This window comes from Ambystoma mexicanum, chromosome 5q (genome assembly GCF_040938575.1).
Source record: "Ambystoma mexicanum isolate Mex_15411 chromosome 5q, UKY_AmexF1_1, whole genome shotgun sequence".
Classification (NCBI taxonomy): domain Eukaryota; kingdom Metazoa; phylum Chordata; class Amphibia; order Caudata; family Ambystomatidae; genus Ambystoma; species Ambystoma mexicanum.
Window position 1 is genome coordinate 847,844,342 of NC_090933.1, and position 20,919 is coordinate 847,865,260.

General features: G+C 46.8%; 1 protein-coding gene across 2 annotated transcripts in view; it reads left to right on the plus strand.

Annotated features, from left to right (window-relative positions):
• NECAB1 (N-terminal EF-hand calcium binding protein 1) overlaps window positions 1–20,594 on the plus strand; it is a 1,669,886-nt gene extending 1,649,292 nt beyond the window's left edge. For both annotated transcript variants that reach the window (XM_069621337.1, XM_069621338.1), the window contains one exon: window positions 20,228–20,594. In XM_069621337.1, the coding sequence (XP_069477438.1) occupies window positions 20,228–20,256 (29 nt within the window). In that variant the 3' untranslated portion in view covers window positions 20,257–20,594. The remainder of the gene's footprint in view (window positions 1–20,227) is intronic.
• The last annotated feature ends 325 nt before the right edge of the window (window positions 20,595–20,919 follow it).

The window sequence follows — 20,919 nt, forward strand, 5'->3', positions numbered from 1 at the left end:
CTTCCTTGTCAGATTCGTATTAATGAACAGCCTCCCTTTCCCAAATGGGAAAGCCTGTTGCTAACTGAAACACCCTCCCTGAACCGACTACTACTCAACCAAGGCTTATGATATTTTGGTTCTTCCATCGTCATCTAGTTGCTACCCATCTCCCAAGGATCCAAAGCCCAAGAAGAAACAGAAGGGAAGGCAGGAGGGAAGGATTGTGAAACTTAGGAGTTGGACGAGGTGTAAGGAAGATTGGCAATTAGTAATGTAATTGTTACCTCAACACAACTCTTCCTCGTCACATTACTTACTAATGAGAAATACCACAGCATTTTGGGCTTCGAACCATAAGACTAACCACTCTGATAACATAACATCACTTTAAAACTGATTGAAGTCCACAAACATGGAATCTAGATGCAGCCGTGCTACTGCCGATTGAGGGCTCAGGTTCACAAGCATAACAATCAAATTAATTACCTGATCTATGAAAAGAAGCCCTTTGATCTCTGTAGGTCAAAACGGACCTCCTATCATCTCAGAAAGGCAAGAGGACCACCGGTTTTAAAGGAGAAAGAAAAAGGTAGGAGGCATAATCTCCTGAAACCTATGGCAAAAACAATAGATTGCACCAATAGTTTCTTTAGGGCCCACTCGCCATGGCCTTCGGCCGTGGCCACTGTACATGTTCCACCAATAGGGCCTCATTACGACTTTGGAGGTAGCCATGGCACTATTAGCGGCATGGCTGCCTACAAAATCGTGTCCGGGTCCGGTCTGGTGGAGAGGGGACTTACTGGAACATTCCGAGCTCGGCGGACCCGATAACTCCCCATTCCAAATGCCATTCCCCATTCCCATTTGTGCCCCTATAGGGCTCAATGGGAAGGCGCTAATAACGGGCCCGCTAACTGCGGGCCCGTTATTAGCTTCAAGGTCCCTTAACAGGTCCCGTAAAGAACGTGTGGTCAGACCACACGTCCTTTACGGTGGCCGCTAAGGGACCTTTGAATTGGGCGGCAAGGGATTACCGGCACCGGTCTCCTTAACGGTGCCCAGTATTCCTTACCGCCCACCTCGTAATGAAGCCCATAGTTTTTTTGGGGGTCCATTAGCCATGGCATTCGGCCCACTGTATATTTTAATACACAAGTTTTCTTTCAAACTCATCATCACATGTTGCCCTCGATAATCCCGCTGGAATCTCGCGCTAATTACCACAATAACACTCTAAATTAAAATGTTCTCACATGTGCTCCCCATGTTCTTCCTTCCTATTCACTACGTGCCCCACCCACCTCTGTGGATTTTTACCTACCTAGCCCCCTCACATGAATCCCTTTCTCGCTTTTCTTTGTGCAACGCATTTTCGTTCCCGAGCGCGTGGTGCGTTATTACCGCTGTAATCTTGAGAGATTACCCCAGTATTCCCCTGATAATGCGAAAACGTCTGAACTGTAACTGGCTCCTCAGACCACACCCAACTCCCCAACTTCACATTATGTCCTCTTACCACCTCCCCACCTTTAGCCTGATTCGATTTCAACCTTTTTCCTTCACAAAATAGCTTTTTTTTTGCACTTTTCATTACTGCGTTCCCCGATATTAGCACTATTAAAAATGACAGCTTTTTGAGGGGCGCGGTTGCGTGGCAACAAGATGGCGCCAGCCTGACAGGGCTCCTCACCAGCAACACGCAATATCCTTCCTTAGTAGGGCACCATTAAGCAGCTGGTAGCGTTGCGGAAGCCAAAGGAGGGTACTGAATTGCCCAGCTCTTCGCCGCCACCTACTGCAGAACTCGGGGGGATCGGGGCCCTGTCATGTCCACTGGGGCTGCCTGGCTGGCTGCGTGTGGTATTGTGACTATGTGTCATGATCTGAGCCTCAAGCCGCCTTCAATATCAGGGACTGACTACCCATCGGCATGCTCTCCTGTGACACGAGCGGACCAGTCTTCACTCGGGACATGTGAGTACCCCCTTTGGAGCACCAGGCCCCGCCCTGGAGCCCCCCGGCAGTCTCTGTCCGGGGCTGCCATTGGTTCATTACCCGGCACCCACCCACCCCTGAGGACAGCCTGAGGACTGCAGCCCTGGTCGCTCTCTCCCCCGTGGCATATCTGGGCGTGCAGCCCCTTCTGTCCCTCATCTTGCGCCGCGGCTAGGCCAGGCACGGGGATGCTGCTCCACTCACAATAGCTGGGGGTTTAATTGACTCTACCTCACAAACTGCTCCAGCACCCGCCTCTGTGCTGCTGCGACTGATTGATTCTGCTGTGGAGCACCACCCCACCCGCCCTCTTACTAGGAACGTCCAAAACTAATATCAGTAAGCTTAAACTACTGCAAAATAAAGCCTGCAGAACGGCGCTAGGCATAAAGAAATCAGAACACATTTCCAACATTAGGCGAGCAAACTACTGGCTACCTATCAAAGCCAGAATCATTTTCAAACTATTATGTGTTGTACACAAATGTCTTAGGAAAAAAGCCCCCAGCTACCTCAACAACACCATTAAGAAAAAAACCTCCAATAACCAGTTCCTCTTGGAAATCCTGCACTACAAATACAACAAAGCAGGAGGTAGCAGTTTCATAGTCCTCACCCCTACTCATTGGAATGCCCTACCATTCAGCATCAAAATGAGGAAACCACTTTAGGCTTTAAAAAAAGCATTGAAAACGTTGCTGTTCAACCAACCTTGACCTTGTACGCTATACTGCTAGGCTCTAACTAACTGCGCCACTAGGGTGCCCTTGACCTGTCATCTGTAAGAATGATTGTGCTATTTGTCTTTTATGTATGCTAATTTTTTACTATGCTGAAATGAGATTCGCCAGGTGAATCGCCATGTTTTCTTCCGATTGACTGTAACACTGTTGAACAAATATTAAAAGCTGTCTGTAACCTCGCTGGGATACCTTTGGGTCTGGGCGTGTAACAAATGTAATAAATAAATAAAAATAAATAAATTCCTCCTGAGAGGCCCTCCTGGCACGACAGCACAACCTGTGGGGTTGGCAAAGGCAGGCTATCTTCTCTGGCACCAGAAATCTTCACTTTCACCCAGCAGTAGCTGAATCCTGGTTGGAGTACAGACAGTGCCACTGAACATACGCCTATCCCAGTGGAGTGTGCTGGCCTGGACTGGCCCTTGTGGACCTAATCTGCTTGCTGCTCCTGCGCCTGCCTCGCTGTGTTCTGCCTGGGTAACTTCACTTTCCCCCCTCTGGGGCCCTCCTTACGCAGTGACTGCTCCATCAGGCTGGCTCAGGCTGACTGGTTCCTCTTTCCCCCCTAACAACTTCTCCTGCAGTCCATACGATCTTTCCCCCACATCATCGCCTGAATGTCAGAGGGCAAAATGGGGAATAATAAAAAACAGGCAATGCTCGACCAGTTCGCACACCAGAGCCAGTCTTCTCCTCCGCCTGCTGCGGCCTCTGCTTCTAACTCCATTGATGTTTCAACCCTGAATCAAACATTGTTTGCCCTGAAGAATAGTACGGGCAGTCTCGGCTCAAAAATAGACACTCTGACCTGCAGGGTCGAGACCTTGGCAATGCAAATAGATAAACTATGTGGCCAGATGACAGAGGCGGAGCAGCGCATTTGGAAAAACGATTATATAATATCGTCCTTGCCGATGGAGGTGCTTATTCTACAGCAGTCGATGCGACTGGTGGAGGCCAAGAATGACGACTTGAAGGGGAGCTCGCACAGAAATAACATCTGCATTGTGGGGGTACCGGAGTCGATGCACATCGACAACATGGAAGAGTTTGTTGAGAAGTTCCTACTGTATGTTCTTGACCACCCCCGGTGTCCAACATGTTCGTTATCGAAAGGGCACACCGCTCCCTTGCTCCCAGGCCACTCCCGGGAGCACCTGACACGCTCATCATCACGAGGATCCTTAACTATAGGGATAGAGACATCCTTCTTCGGACTGCAAGAGACAAAGGAGAATTACGGTATGGCTCAGCGATCATTAGGGTCTTCCCAGACTTCAGTTCACAGGTGCAGGAACAGAGGGAATTGTTTCAGGAAGTAAAAAACAAGTTCAGGAACAAAAATCTCCGATACGCTATGTTGTTTCCTGCCAAGGTCCCAGTTTCCGCAATGGCAAGACCTGTTTTTTTACCACCCCTGCCTCCGCTAATCGCTTTGTCTCAGAGTTACCGGACTCTGTACCCCCCAGATGGCACCTAATAGTTGACCTTGTCATGCATATATCTTTTGGTAACTGCTAAAGGTTTTGTTAATTATCATTGTGTGCCACCTGTTGGCCTTGGAACCTATATTAGGGTTAAATGTTATCCCTGCGTTCTGCTTGCTCCTTGCTCTTCTACAGGTATATAGCTATGCCTCGATAGGTTGAAAACAAACAGCTGTTGCTGGTTTCTTCGAGTTTTGTTGCCGAAACCAGCACCCCATCGGTGCAGTCACTGCATCTTTTTTCTTAACAGTAAATAGTTAGTGTTTCAATGGGGTGGGAAATATGCTGGTAGTTTGGTGTTTCTGGCATGGATGGTAGGGTACAGAGGGGGGAGTTATGTTCATGGTGCATTCTTGCGGATTGTTTCACACTACAGGAACACATGGCTGGGAGAGTACAAAGCCCTCTCGAATGGATTTATCTTGATGCTGGGCCCCCGCCTACATCGAGGTACCCCAACCTTGGTTCATTGCTTACACTGCAACGATGGGTGAGCACCTTACTGTATTGTCCTGGAATATCAGGGGCGTCTCCAACAATACAAAATCTGTATGGTGGTCAATTATGCTAAATTACACAGGGCCAATGTTATGTGCCTACAGGAGACACACCTTGCAGGGGATGCTCCACTCTCATTTACAAAGGGTTGGGGAGTGCACAGATATGTTCCTACTATTCATCCCAGTCCAGGGGAGTTGCAATATATGTACACCAGTTCCTTAAGTTCGTCTACATGATTGAATACACGACCCTGAGGGGCGTTACATCCTGCTTGCTGGAGAACGTTTGGGCTCAAAACTACTGTTTATCAATCTCTATGCTCCAAATGTAGATTCACCATAGTTTTTCCAGAATTGTGCTACCTTGCTCCATGAATTTGCTTCGTATGAGGTTGTGTGGGTGGGGGATTTTAACCTGGCAATGTCTCTAGAGCTGGATCATTCCACATTGACACAGAGTGCACTCTCAAGAGCGGCCATAGCCTGGGCCGATATTGCAGTCTCTCTGGGTCTGGTTGATATATGGAGGCAGATGCACCCAAACAACAGGGAGTTCTCATTCTACTCGGGGGTGCATGGCAGCGCCTCCAGGATAGACTGTCATGCTGTCAACCCCGTTGGCTAGTATGGCACTTCATGCGACAATACTCCCCAGAACCTTCTCCGACTGCTCTCCGATTTCGGTCACGGTTGCTTTCCCCAATGTGACACATCACCCCCCCACCCCCCGCCCGCTTGGCGCTTTCATCCTCGGGTCCTGGAACATGCAGATTTCCAGGATGGTATCCAGGGAGATATTACTGAATACTTCTGGCTCAATGCTGAATCGGTCCAGGACTATAGAACAGTGTGGGAGGCCTTTAAGGTGTACATAAGGGGCTGTTGTATTTCCAGGGAAGGTGGGGTACCGAAGTCCTAGAGATCAACATTATGCTGTCTGGAAAGGGATATCAAAGAATTGGAACATAAACAGACAAAGGGACGGGATCCCTGGGTCGGACAAGCACTGGAGAATAAGAGGCAGCCGCATTCTTACCTCTCTTTCCGTTCTTTCTCTGTCTCCCGGGGCGGCCAACCCTCTCCAACCCAACCTCTAGAATATGGCGTTCCCCAAGGTTCAGTGCTTGGACCCTTCCTCTTCTCTCTTTACACCTTCCTTCTTGCCCCTGTTATCTCCTCGTTTGGCATCTCCCATCATTTCTATGCTGACGACTCTCAACTCTTCCTCTCTTTCTCTTCCTTTTCAACTGACCTCCACTTAAAACTTTCCTCCTGCCTTACTGCCATAAAGAACTGGATGTCTTCCCGCTTTCTCTCCCTTAACACTGACAAGACTGAAGTCTTATTCTTTCCCTCCAACTCCTTCCCCCTCTCTCTCCCCCTCCTTTCATCCTCTTCCCTCCCATCAACCCATCTCTCTCCATGCCCGTAACTTAGGCATTCACTTTGACTCCTCTCTCTCCTTCTCCCACCATATCTCTCCCACTTCTCGTGCCTGTCGCTACCACCTCTTTAATATTCACAAAGTCCATCCCTCTCTCACCTTCCATGCTACCAAACTCTTAATCTCCTCCCTTATCTTCTCCCGCCTCTTCTACTGCTCTTCCTTATTTTTTGGAGTACCCACTTCTCATCTTGCCCCCCTCAAATCTATCTACCATTTTGCTCTCCGAACCCTCTGTCTCCTTAAACCCCGTGACTCCATCTCTACTTCCCTCGGCTGGCTTAAATTTCACTCCCAACTTAAATTTCACTTTCTCTGCCTTGTCTTCAAATCTCTCCATGGTCTTGCTCCCCCTTATCTCTCCTGCCTCCTCTCTTTCTACTCTCCTTCCTGTTCCCTTCATTCAGCTGACCATTTCCTTTTCACTGTACCCCGTCCCCTTGTGCCCCCTCCCGTTCCTGCTCCTTCCAACGTCTAGCTCCCCTGCACTGGAACTCCCTATCCCTCGCAATCTGCTCTACCCCCTACCTTCTCCTCATTCCGCACCTCCCTTAAATCTCTCCTTCTCCATTCTCCTCCTTGAAACCCTTTCCCCTTCCTGCTTCCCCTCCCTCCTTATCTTTCCCCTTGAATATCTTCCTCCCCTCCCCACCCCCCACTCTCACCTTTTCCCCTCCCCTCCTCCTTCACCTCCTTACCCCTCTCTTTCCCACACAGTCCTACTCCACTACTCTCCCTATTCCATCCTGTTAATTGCTCTTCTTGCTGTTTTGTTGATTGATTCATATTGTAATTTGCTTCTATCGTTATATCGTTATGTTTTAGGTATTAAGTTGTTCTATTGTGCAGCGCTTTGGTGTAAAGCGCTATATAAACAAATAAATACAAATACAAATTCTGAAGCTGCAGATATGGAGGACAGATATTTGGGAGACCCTGTGTTGGCAACGAAGTACGCTGAAGGATGCAGACCTGGTCATACGTTGGCTTGGGCAATCCATAAAGATGGGTGCTGGGGTGAGATTTTAGAGATTGCCGACTCTAACGGGATCCCAATTTGGGATTCTGATAGGATAAATAAAATATTCTGAGAGTATTACAATTTACTGTACTCCTCTCAATTATGTGTCTCTCCCGGATAATCAAGGCATACCTGGATCGGGCGTCACTGGGTTGGCTGGATCCCGCTATTTCAGACTTGATGAACTCTCCCCCTTCCACAGAGGAAATCCTTAGGGCTATCAACGGCCTTCCAAGTGGCAAGGCTCCAGGACAAGACGGCATCTCTGCTGAATTTTATAAGGAATACGTTAACATCCTTGCCCCACAGTTATGTAATTTGTACACATTTTCAATATCCGCAGGCCTCTTGCCCGAATCCACCAGTTCAGCAGTTATCATGCTTCTTCTGAAGACCGGCAAAGACCCAACCAATTGCGCATCCTACAGGCCACTATACCTCATTAACACAGACAATACAATCCTTGCCAAACGCCTGGCCAACAGACTTCTTCCTCATATGTGTGTGCTGGTTCTTCCGGGACAGGCAGGCTTTATCCCTGGTAGGTCCACACAAAACAATCTCTGAAGCCTCTTCACCCTGATGTATAATGTTTGAGAGGAAACCCCCATAGTTGTGGCAGCCCTGGATGCTGAAAAGGCATTCGACTCCGTCAATTGGCCATTTCTATTCGAAGTCCTACGCAGATCAGGTCTTGGCCTCCAGTATATTCGATGAGTCTGTATGCTGTACATGTTGCCCCAGGCCATGATCCTTTCGAACCAACTACAATTGGACAGTATTTTCCCTAGCAGAGGAACGAGACAGGGCTGCCCCTTCTCCCCAATTCTATTTGCCCTTGCGATTAAACCCTTGGCATGCACCATAAGGGATTTCCATTCATACAGAGGGGTAAAGATGTACTCGTACATATCGATAATCTCACTGTATGCTGATGACATACTGTTGTACATCAAGGACCCCAAACAAAATCTAACCCTGTTGGTTCAGGAGATATAGGACTTTGGGAGGTACTCGGGTTTGTGCATTAACTGGGCAAAATCTGAGATACTACCAATTACCCCAACGGCACTCCTGGCTGGTGTCAGTACGGAGTTCCGATGATGTCGGGAGGGCACGAGGTACTTGGGTGTGTTGGTTTCAATGTCCCCTACTAGGCTCTTTAATGCAAATTACGTGGTGACCCGTCGAACAATTGGACCATAAGGTCGACATCTGGCTCAGGCTCCCACTATCACAGGTGGCGTGCCTCGCCCTCGCTAAAATGGTGGTGGTCCCTAAAATGTTGTACATTTTCAATAATGTCCCATTAGTTCTCCCTTCATGGTTCTGGAGACGCACCCGGTCATTGTTGTCTAGGTTGGTTTGGGCTGGAAAACAGGCACGCATAGCTCTTTTCACTCTGACTCAGCCATATGCTGCTGGCGGCCTAGATTACCCCAACCTGTATACATACTATTTGGTGGCACAGATCCAGTATGCAATATGGTGGTGGCACCCATCTGTGGAGTTCCGACACACTAGCTTGGAGAGAGCGGTGGCCTACCCAGATGACCTTAAGGGTACTCTATAGGGCTCCCCAAACGAATCCCTAAAGAAGAAATACAGCCCACTGACATGACCCGTTGGGCGTGGGGCCAGGTTATCCCGGACACAGGGCCAGGGGGAAGCTACCACTCCGATTACGCCATATATTCGTGCACAAGGTTCCACTCATTTCAGAGGGAATATTTAAAATGCAATTCACTAAACTTGGAGTTCACGCCCTTGGAGACATTGTCCTGGACATAAAGTTTATGCAAGGGGACAATCTGAAAAACTAAGGTCCTAAAACCAAGGTCCTTGGAATGCTGTCTCTATGCTGCTTTACTATAGACTGCAGGAGACGCTCTGGGGATTATGGGTCGATTTCCCATCACCACCGACTCCTTCCCCACTTGCACGATTCATGACAAACCCCCCCCACCCCCCAGCCATTCAGGAATTGTCTCGACACTGTATAAGCTTATAAAAACACTCCATACCTCTCCCCAGGGCAGGTTCATGGCCAGATGGAACAGGATACTACAGAACCCACTAACAGAGACCCAATGGCGTGCGATCTGCACAATGATCCAGTCGATATCTATAAACTCCAGGTTCCATCTCATTGAGTTTAAGTTTATACACCAGTCGTATCTCTCCCCTGCACAACTACACAAATATTACCCCTTGAGGACTGCCTCCTGTCCTCGGTGCGGCCTTGACCCTGCTCTATATACATATCGTTTGGAATTGCAAGCATATACAGACATTTTGGAAGGCAATATACAACATAATGGGTGGAATTATCCAGGGATGTCCACGTGACTCTCCCGCAGCCTGTTTACTAGTGCCGTTTGAAGTCCCCCAAAAAATGGAAAAGGAAACTATTATCAATGGCCCCCGTGGTCGCCAGAGCCCTAATTATGAAAACATGGAAGAGGGCTAGGCCTCCCACAGTGGGGGAATGGTTCAATAGGCTGAGAATCTGTGAGTCCCGTGAAGCAATGTATATAGCATCCCTCCATGGTGGAACCAAACTGGGCGTCTATTGGGCCCCCTTCTATTCCTATGTCCTTACCAATAAGGAACCTACGGCACCATGGGGGACTGGAATTAGACCCTACATGCTCTATGCGTAGGCTCATACTGAGTAAGATGACATTTACTGCACAGCCTTGTATCGCTGATTGCACTGTTGTTTTTGGGTTATAGGCATGGATAGGGAGGGGGGTCAGGAATTTGTATGCCGACACTGACCAGCTGTTGTTGTATTGATTTAACTTCATGTTATAATAATAATAATAAAAAAGAGATAAAAAAAAGAAAATGACAACTTTTAATTTCTGAAAATCTTCTCTGCTACAAAGCAGCATGGGAGATATAGCTATATTTTTGGGAGGAGGGGAGCCCCCTCCCTATCAGGTATTTTAAAAACGACTGGATGGAACAACACCAAACCTCGCCCGGAAATTAAGCCAACGCTTCGTGCCCAAAATGTTTAAGTTATTAGCAATAGAATTTTGGGATTTCCTATGGCTCATGCTACACATCTTGACTATAGTGCTGCAACATGTGTGTGTGTGTGTTTGTGTGTTTGTGTGTGTGTGAGACTTGAATTATGTCCCAACAACTCCTTACAGTTTTCCTGAATGTTTTATAAAGTCATGCTGCGGAGCTGCGAGCCGAGGTGAGAGCAGTCTGTAGCAGTCCTGTAGTCCGACCACATCGTTGTGCCAGGAAGTGGTTAATTAGCCCAGTACACCGTGGAGCGGTGAGCGGAGCTGCGAGCCGAGGTGAGAGCAGTCTGCAGCAGTCCTGTAGTCCGACCTCATCGTTGTGCCAGGAAGTGGTTAATTAGCCCAGTACACCGCGGAGCGGTGAGCGGAGCTGCGAGCCGAGGTGAGAGCAGTCTGCAGCAGTCCTGTAGTCCGACCACATCGTTGTGCCAGGAAGTGGTTAATTAGCCCAGTACACCGCAGAGCGGTGAGCAGAACTGCGAGCCAAGGTGAGAGCAGTCTGCAGCAGTCCTGTAGTCCGACCACATCGTTGTGCCAGGAAGTGGTTAATTAGCCCAGTACACCGCAGAGCGGTGAGCGGAGCTGCGAGCCGAGGTGAGAGCAGTCTGCAGCAGTCCGCTGCAGACGCGGAGTAAAAGCGCGATGGAGCCTGAAGTGCGTCCTCCCACACCCCCAGTAGGAAAGGCCAAGACGACCTACTGGGAATCGGAGGAACGCAGAGAATCAACGTCTAAACCAACACAGAAAATGAGAGCACCGGAGGCCGCGGACGCGGGGGCTGTGGCCAAGAAAGCAGAAAAAGTAAGAACCCCCAGAGGTAAGCTTATAATGAAAACGCATCAGAGGCAAGCACAAACAAGCTTACCAGCCTTGTGGGCTGCGGCAAACGCGCCTGAAATTGTGAGTTCAAGTCCTCCCGTCAGATCCCCCCCAGCCCCTGCCGACGCAGCACCCGCAGAGTGCGGAGTGCGAGGAAATCAGCCGGTGGAGACAGAGACGGAGACGGAGGTGGAAGAAGTAGAGAGCCCCTGCCACGCCGGGCCGGGCGGGAGAGAGAAAAAGAGCACACCTGACCCAGTTGTCGTCCCAATCGTCTGCGACGCAGCGGGGGCCCTAGCAACCGTCCTAGAGACGAGTGGTGGTGGCGTCAGGGTCGTCGGAGGATGACCGGCATCACCACCTTTGCGGGGCTCCGGCTGTGGGGCGGGTGGTGAAGGGCGGAGTGAGGATGCGGACGACGTCCGGAAAAGCCAGAGTTTGGAGGTGCCAGTGGGTAACCTGATCCACAACAACGTTGATGTAGCAGCCAGCGGGTGGACCCCCCTTACATGTAACACCCCCTGTGAGAAATGCTTCAACCCCCCCGGCAGCCAAGCCCCAGTGGATGCAAATATGCAGATCCAAAATAACGTGGAGAAATGATCAAAAAAGACATCGCTTTCCCCCGGCGAACAGCAAAAAATATGGACTACCCTAAGAAAACGTTGAACATCAAGGCAATGATCCACGCAGACCATAAGAGCAAAGACACAGACCAGAGAAACACAACAGTTGTGTATAAAAATCAGGTAAAGGAACACAAGGAACCAGTTGAAATCAGTTCCGGTGAATCGTCCTCAGATAGAGATAGAGATAGTGATGAAGTCTTTGAAGAAGATAACAAACGAGGGGACGCATACAGAGCAAGCGACCAGGAGGACTCAACCAAGGAAACAGAGGACGAAAGTGCAAAAACCGGTATAAATCAACAAAAAAAGAAAAAACTCAAATCAAAAAGAAACCAAACACCTCGGAAGGCACCCTCAACTCAAGAGAAAATAAGGGGTACAAAAGACCAGACCACAAAAAGTAGAGAAGAAGGAAAGTGGTCTAAAAGAAAAAAACCATCAAAACTTCCAGCACCGCTACTATCCTGCCCCCTAAAAACATTCTTTACCCAACAGTACAAATGCAAACTAACAGTGGACTCAGAGGTATCAGATGCAGAGATGCTCGAAATAGCGAAAGAAATCACGCCAGGATCAAAACTAAGAAAAACAGACGATACCCAAACCAAATTCGCCACACAGATGGGGAAAAAACCAAACGGTGCAGCCTGCACAGAAAATAGCAATAAAAGAGAAACCAAAGCCCAGTCCAAGAGCGGGGAAGAGGATCACCCTCGGGAAAGACAAATGGAATCCCCCAATCCCAAGATCCCGTCGGACACTGAAACCTCAAACTCGGAGCCCAAAAAGAAACAAAAAACCCCAATGACAAACAAGGACGAAAGGACAAAGGCAACCGTAGAAGATCACATAGCAAGCCTGTCCTCGGAGGAAACCCATAGACCCGTGGACCTAACAGATGAGAGTGCACAACGGCCTGTATGGACGAAGCCGCACTTGGTCACGGAACTACAAACAGCGGCCTTACCATCCACAAGGAACTGGGAACTCCAACGGACACCTCGGAAGCTACAGGCAGGGAGAACGTCAACAAGTCAGGACCCGACTTCACAAACAGAACACCAGGGCCCACACAGTATAAGTATGTCAAAAAGAGCTGAGAAAACCCAAATCTCACCTAAAAATCGCCGGCTAAGCGATATTGCCGCGGCCATTCACAAAGACACCTCAAACCAGAAACCGGACATGATAGCAACCATGTCGGCAATGTCAATTGTACTAGCGCCTTTCTGCAAACTATATGAAGCACTAAAAAATGAAATACAGGACAATACAGCAATCCTCGGAAATATGAGCGCAAAAATGGACCATGTAGAAAGCTATATAACGGCCATAGAAACACAGAAAAATATCCAGGAAATAAACTGGGAAAGAAAAATCGAGGCGCTTGAGCAAAAAATTGAACGACTAGAACAACAAACTAGAGACCCTACACCACCTCAAGGTTCAAACCTGGGAAAGCCTCTAGAACTCCAAACACAGAAGCTGCACAGTGGAACAACAGGCCCGGAAGCCCGAATCCAGAAAGTGCTCAGTGGGATAAAAGGCCCGGAAGACAAAACAGAAAAGATCCAGACAAACCTCTGTATAAACAAAAAAAAAGAAATAAGAGCGAGTACATCCGGCAAACCCCCTGGAGTCACTAAACTACTACCAGAACAATTGGTCACAACTCTAAAAAAAGGAGAGGGGAAAACAGATGAGATCGTAACCCTGGATGATCCCTGCTCCCCGAAGAACACCACCCAAAGATCTCCACGAACAGTGGAAGAATTTATGACAGACTCGCCGCTAATGAATGTATCACAGAATCTACTGACCCGGATAACAGAAAACAAGACGTAACTTCCAACAGCAAAAAAAACGAGGGAAGTAGAAACCATTAGTGAAGAAAAAGGACCCTCGTGTGAGGAAAAGGCCAAATGGGAAGAATCGAAACAAAAGGACAAATCCGGAAAGAAGGGCGACGCAATCATGTCCACCGGCACGTATCTGAAAGCAAACATACCATCAAGACGGAAAGAGAGTGCGAGAGATAGAAGTAATCCGAGACTCCAATCTCCCGTGGGAGAAAAGAGGAAAAAGGAAACGACAAACAAGAGTTACACCCGCTTATTTAAACTCGAACAACAAGTTATCACAAAGGAGTACTTAATCCTAAACCGACCAACCATCCTTCAGATCATGAAAAAATCAAAAACCCTTAGGGACGTGAGGTCAAGAGACATCGAGTTGGTAGAGCCTTATCACAAGGGCAGGACGGCGAAAGCCTATTTACATGTAAAGGCTGAGAGCATCATCCACATGGACAAAGCAGTTTTTGAGGAAATGGCAGCAATGGGACTCCAGCTGACTGAAATGACAAAGACCAAACGAGAGAAGCAAGACTGGAAATAACAAAACTCAAAAATTACAAAGCGCACTATCACTCAAAAACAGAAGATCTTTACACGCACAACCGGTGGAACAAGACGAAAGACAAAGAAAATGCACATGAAGAATTCAAACAATACCGCAGAGACGACTCACGAGACCAGAGAGGGTCCTTGAACCACGCAGACCCAAACTCGCGCAAAAGAAGTAACGTGGACGATAATCGTCATCAACACGAAATTGGAACAAGCGGAAGGAGTGGAAAAGAAAATCAAACACTACAGCCAACTAGACATTCCATTGCAAAAGTGAACGACCAGAAGAGCCCCCAAAAAACACGGACCTTCAGACCTTCAAGAGGCCCGTGGGACTGGTTTACATCTACCTGGTCTAAGAAAACTATGAAATAGCAGCGAGCAGGGCCGGGTCTCGAAACAGTGGGAACAACGTCGACCATCGAGAAACGGCCCAAAAAGGATCTTTTCATCCTTGGATCCTGGAACACCAGAGGACACAATCACCTAACTACGCCGGGAGATGTGAACTTGGGTTTCTTCGACATTATATGTCTACAAGAGACATGGCTGCTTGAGAAACCCACCTTAGATGGATTCTGCTTGGAAATCGTAGCAGCAACGAGGGGACCCCTAGGAAGACCATCATCTGGGCTGCTAACGGCGATAAAAAAACGGCCTGGGTTTTGAAGTGCCGAAGAAATGGAGAGAATCATATGAAATGTTAGTGACCCTTACCACATGGTCCCCATCCACCCAGAACGCCAAGAGGATAAAACGCAACATTTTGGCAATTATAAATTGCTACTGGAATCCCCAACGAACAACCGTAAAAGAGTTCTGCTCAACGATGAGTTCGACCATCGATCAACTATATGAAGAGTTTGATGAAATAGAGATAATGGTATGTGGGGACCTCAATGCAAAATGCAGCAAAGAAAATCAGGGACCGTGGACAGACGCAGCTTTGGAACGTGGGAAAGCCTGGATGGAATTAATCAGCTCGAGAAACTTACAAAATACAGCTGCCCTATTCCCCAGCCAATTGAACATTCCAACTTGGGAACGAGGGGCCTCTAAAGCGACGTTAGATTACATCTTCATCTCCGCGGCCATAGCAACAAACATAACAAGATTTGAAGTCATAAAAACGGCTAATAGCGACCACAACCTACTCACATGCACTTGGCATGGGTGGAAACCAAGGAAACCGGTCTACTCGGCCACGGTGGGAACGAACGCCCAGCAAACACGGCTATGTCTAACGGAAGCAAACCTCAAACAAATAAAATCGGTCTGGAGGAAAAAACATCAGCTAACCAACTAAGCAAGAATAAAGAGAGACCAAATTATCTCGCTCTGCTGCTGCCATACAAGAAACCGGCAGGAGCCAGAAGGACGCCCCAACCACACACGGCCCACGCATATAACAAAGAGCTGGTAGAACAAAGAAAACTAGGGCGCAAACTAAAAAGAAGGGCAAAAAACTAAAAAAAAGAACAAGACTGGCGGGAGTGGAAAACTGAAGTAAAAAGATACGCAAATTGGCGGAAAGAAACTAGAGCAGCGCAATGCCAACTAGACGCTGAAGAAATGCTGAGAACACTGGCAACAAACAAATCTAGCAACTTCTGGTCATTAATCAAAAAAGCAGCCTTACATCAAACTCAGCTCCGATAAATGCTGTACCAGAAGCGAAATGGATCGAGTACCTATCAAGGGAGTTTGAAGAACCCAAGGAATCAGTAGAACAGACTAAAACAACTGCAATCACGACCTGGGTATCCACCTCAAACCCGGAAGTTATCGAATTAAAAATCAGAAAATTGAAATCATCTAGAGCTCCAGGTCCAGATGGATTAACAAATACCACCCTCAAGCAATTTCCAAAAGAATGGGCAGAACTGATTGGAAGAATGTTCGAGGAATGCGAAAGAACGCAACAAATCCCAGAGTCCTGGCTAAAAGCAGTTATCGTCCCGATTCATAAGAAGGGTTGTCGGGAAGACCCAGTAAACTATAGACCAATCGCATTACTAGACATTATGAGAAAGATCTTCTCTTCGATCATTCTGGACCAGTGGAGGATTTGGGAAAAATCAGCAAAGTGTAAAGACACTCTGCAAACCGGCTTCCAAAAAAATGGATCAACAGCTATTAACACCTTGATAATTAACATCTTAAAAGCCAAAGTAAAAGAAGGAGCACCCAAGATCTATCTGGCGTTTGTTGATCTGTCAAAAGCTTTTGACAAAAAAGATAGAAACCTGTTATGGAAAAAATTGGAAGCCTGGGATTGTCCCAAATCTGTGCTCGACCCTCTAATCGCACTACACTCACACACAACTGTAAGAGTGAAGCTAAATCAAGAGGGCACCTTATCGGACGAAATCCAGGTAAAAAGAGGTATAAAACAGGGCTGCTCATTTGCGCCAGCGCTCTTTATCGCCTTTCTTGGTGACCTGCAATATGCTGAAGAAAACATCAGAACATTTCCGCCAAAAATAGGGAAAACCACCATCCCCCGCCTACTATATGCTGATGACGTAATTTTGATCAACCAGACTAAGGTGGGACTGCAAAGGAAACTATCAAATCTCACAGAATACATTGCGACAAATCATCTAGAGATTAACAAAAATAAAACAAAAATCATGACACTTGAGAAAAAATCGAGAAAACCAACAAGAGCAGAGTCATGGCACTTAGATGACATCAAAATTAAAAAAGTCAAAGAGATCAGATATCTAGGGTTCGACCTAGACAACTCAAAAACTGATCAGGCAATGCAAGCAGCAATCTGGGACAAAGCGAAGAGACTGGTAGCGCAAATGAGAACATTGGATAGGAAATTTGGCAAATTTTCGCTAAGCCCAGCAATTAATTTTTACAAATCAAAAGTTGTGCCGACGCTAATCTTTGGAACAGAGGCCTCACTTAGCATGCCTCAGACGATATGGAACAAAATAGAAGGTATGATCTGGAAAGCCGCTTTAGGGCTACCTAAATCAACGGCAATTGCGGCTATCAGAAGAGAGCTGGGACTGCTATCATTGGCATCGATAGCTGAGTTCAGTGCAATAAGACTATTCAGAAAAATCATCTTAGCCGACTACCTGCCATTATACGCTTCGATCAAAGAAGAACTGGAGTTCGGTAACTGCACCGCCTTCAAAAACTGGGCCAAAATCAGAGAAGAAAGTCTATCGGATATATCATGTACAGAAACAGATCTAAAAGAAAATCCGGATAAAATCAAACGCAAACTTGAAGAAAGGGACTGGATCATGACGTTGCAGGCAGCAGCTGACAACAAACTGTTACAACACCTGCCGCCCACGTTCAACAAACTGAAAGTGCCAATCAAGTATGTCAGCAAATTTCCAGAAAAAAAGACTGCTGTTCATGAAAGCGAGACTCAACATACTGCAGACAAAAGAAATACTCGCAATTCGAGGCATGGCGGAAAACCAAACCTGCCGACTATGTAAAAACACGGAGAGCGTGGAAACTCTCAGGCACCTGGTGCTAACGTGTCCCTGCACCAAACAAAACAGAATCATTTATCTGCTACCACTGATTATGAACCCCCTTTTGGCCCAGGAAGACGATATGTGGAAAAGATTAATCTCTGGAGAATCCACAAGGTGGACGGTGGCCATGGCGACCCTTGTTGAACTGGCTTTCACACAGATCAACAAGACCATCCGTTAAATCAGGCAACTTTCTTGCAGCAAGCTAATTGGCCAAATCGCGCGACGACCTCAATATCCACCTAGTGTTTGATCTGTGGAAAGCCTTTTTAGAAAGAACCTAGACACCTTTTTTAGAAGAACCTGAAAAGAAAAACTATTTCAAAAACAAATTCTCAAGACTTTCTTTGATAAAATTACAGGTTCACCTGAAATATAAATCAAATAAATAAAAAAATAAAAAAAGTCATGCTGCACACATACATGCATGCTTTTATTCTATATATTGGGCCTCATTACAAGATTGGCAGAATGGGTTTAACAGCGCCGGTAATGGTGCCAGCGCCGTAAATCCCATTCCGCCCTATTCCGAGGTTCCCTCGCGGGACCCGCTCTGGACGTACAGAGCGGGTCCCGCGAGGGGACCAGGGAGCTAACAGGCCTGTTATTAACGGGCCTGTTGTTAGCTCCCTCCCCATTCCCATTGAGCCCTATGGGGGCTCGAATGGGAATGGGGAAGGACCGGGTCTGGGTTCCCTGAAGGAGGAAATACCGGGCCCTCCAAAGTCAGAATGGCCTGGTATTTCCCCATTCAGGGAACCCGGACACGATTCTGGAGGCAGCCTTGCCCTTAATAAGGGCATGGCTACCTCCAAAGTCGTAATGAGGCCCATTGACTCTTATAGAGTGGAAAGAATTTATGCAGCCGCTCAGTACACCTATATATCTAATATGACTTAGGGCCTCATTACACGGTAGGCGGTGAGCCATGGCGCTATTAGCGCCATGGCTCATGCCGGTAAAATACCGGCACCGCCTTGGCGGAAAGGGGATTTACCGCCCCATCCCAAGGTTGGAGGGGCGGTAAATCCCCCTTCCGCCATTGCCCTTCCCCATTCCCATTTCAGCCCCATAGGGCTCAATGGGAATGGGGAAGGCGCTAATTACGGCACCGCAATTTAGCGGTGCCGTAATTAGCTCCGAGGTCCCTTAGCGGGTTGGTATTTAACGCCTGCAAAAAGCAGGCGTTAAAGTACCAACCCGCTAAGGGACCTCGTAGTAAGGCGGCAGGGATTTACCGGTACCGGTATTTTACCGGTACTGGTAAATCCCTACCGCCTACCGTGTAATGAGGCCCTTAATGTTTAGTATGTAAAGTTTCTCAAGCCACTTAGAATTTGGTAACCAAACGTGTATTGGTGTTTAACGTCAGCAAACACATGATCATAATGAGTTGGGCAGTAGCCCATAAATGCGGCAGAAACGCTATTAATGCTGCATTTAAGGGCTGGGCCTATTATGGGTTGGACGGTAAGTTAGAGTTTTACCTCCAGTGAAAATCTGGAGGTAAAAATGTCCACTTACCGCCTATTGTTGGTCTTTTTCGGCAATATTACCCAATGCAGAATGGGCAGTAACCGCCCAACAGCTACTCATGATCAGGCACTAATAGCACCGGATCAAGTAGCTGTAACGCTACTTGCTCTGGCCATATGCCGGCAGTATTACCAATTTGTTGGGCAGAAAGTTTGGAGTTTTACCTCCAACATTTTGCTGGAGGTATATATCCAGCTTTCCGCCCATTTTCGGCGCTATTACTGCCGATGTAAATTTTGCCAGCATCCAAAACCCAATGGGGAATGGCAAATAACCGTTAGCCCGCTACTCGTGATCCGGCGCTAATAGCGCCGTTCCAAGTAGCGGTAAGGGTATTTGTGCTGACGGTATCCTGGCGGTATCACCGCCGGGATACCGTCAGACTTGTGATTAGGTTTGCCTTAAGAACGGTTCAATTGTGCAAGACCAAATGCTATTATACATATCTATAATTGAATTTCTTATGAGTGAGACTTATTATGAATGAGACAAAGGCCTTGTGCAAGCCCGTTGGCATTTTGTAACCCTGCTTATCCTAGATGTGCCTGATTCTCACCCCAAAACACCTTACAATGCATACATCAATTAAACACAATCTCAATATCATGTTGTTGTAGGCAAATCAGTGACACTGTGGAGGTGAAGGTAGGCTTGTATTGGTCCAAAGCCAATGCAAGTAACATTGTTTAATCCTTCAGGACCTCATAGGATCCTTCCTAGGATGTGTCGTGTTGATAAACGCTGTATTTTTCTGATAATTAAGTCACTGTATATTGGAGGAAGTTAACAATAAGGTCCCAAACAATTGTAGGTATTTCTGTAATGCTGATCTATTAATTGCGCTTGACCAACAAAAACAAAAAATATATTTGTATTGGCTCCACAGCGCCTATCCAAGAGCTTTCACAGTAATGAAACGCTGCAGACCAAAGAGAGCTTTCTTTTGTGAGAATTGGGAATAGCCCATGTAATTCAGTTTGATTTCACTCTGAACTAATGTTGCTAATAAAAGAGCATAGAAAACGCTCATTAAGAAAAAGCTCAACTGTTAAAGAAAGATTGCGCTTCTTTAATAAGTTACTGTAATGATCTTCTTATTTTTTGCAGCTTCCTGGTGGGTCTTGAACAACAACTAAATGAAGAACGTCCAATGAACTCTTCTGCATTTGTACACTGTTCTTCACATTTCTGTCTTCAAATTATATTTGTATTTCTATTTGTAGTTGCTACTGTTAGCAATATAGATTATTTAGTTCTGAATCTTACCTTTTTTCATTGTGCCAAGCAGTTATAGGAAAGGTATCTTTTTAAAATCTGTGTATGATCTGTTAAATGATTTTGTCACCCATAAAGTACATATTTATTCTATAAACCAAAATGTCTTGCACTTTGTTTGCCAAAAAATATGCTAGTAGCTGTGTATTTCAGTGTTTGCTGCAATGTACCACTTCAATAAAAATACCTGGTCCTCTTATTTTACTGGTCTCCATATTTTTTACGCTAATACAGCTCACATTTTTGGTAAGCAGTTTTCGTCCAAATCCACATCTAATAGACTGTCAGTAATGGTTAAACTTAGATTTTCTGATGTGTTTGAAAAAAGCTGTTTCGTGCTTCTGCTAGTTACAGCGCTCACACTCTACCAGTATATTATGATATTTCACTACCAACAGGTTGCTTAACCTTTTCTGCATTTCACATTTGTAGAGCCACTGACTCTGCTGCAGTATCCCGCTATCTCTCATGCCCCAAACTAAATGATGTGCCCCTTCTATCGAATGTAATTTGGTTTTCTGCTC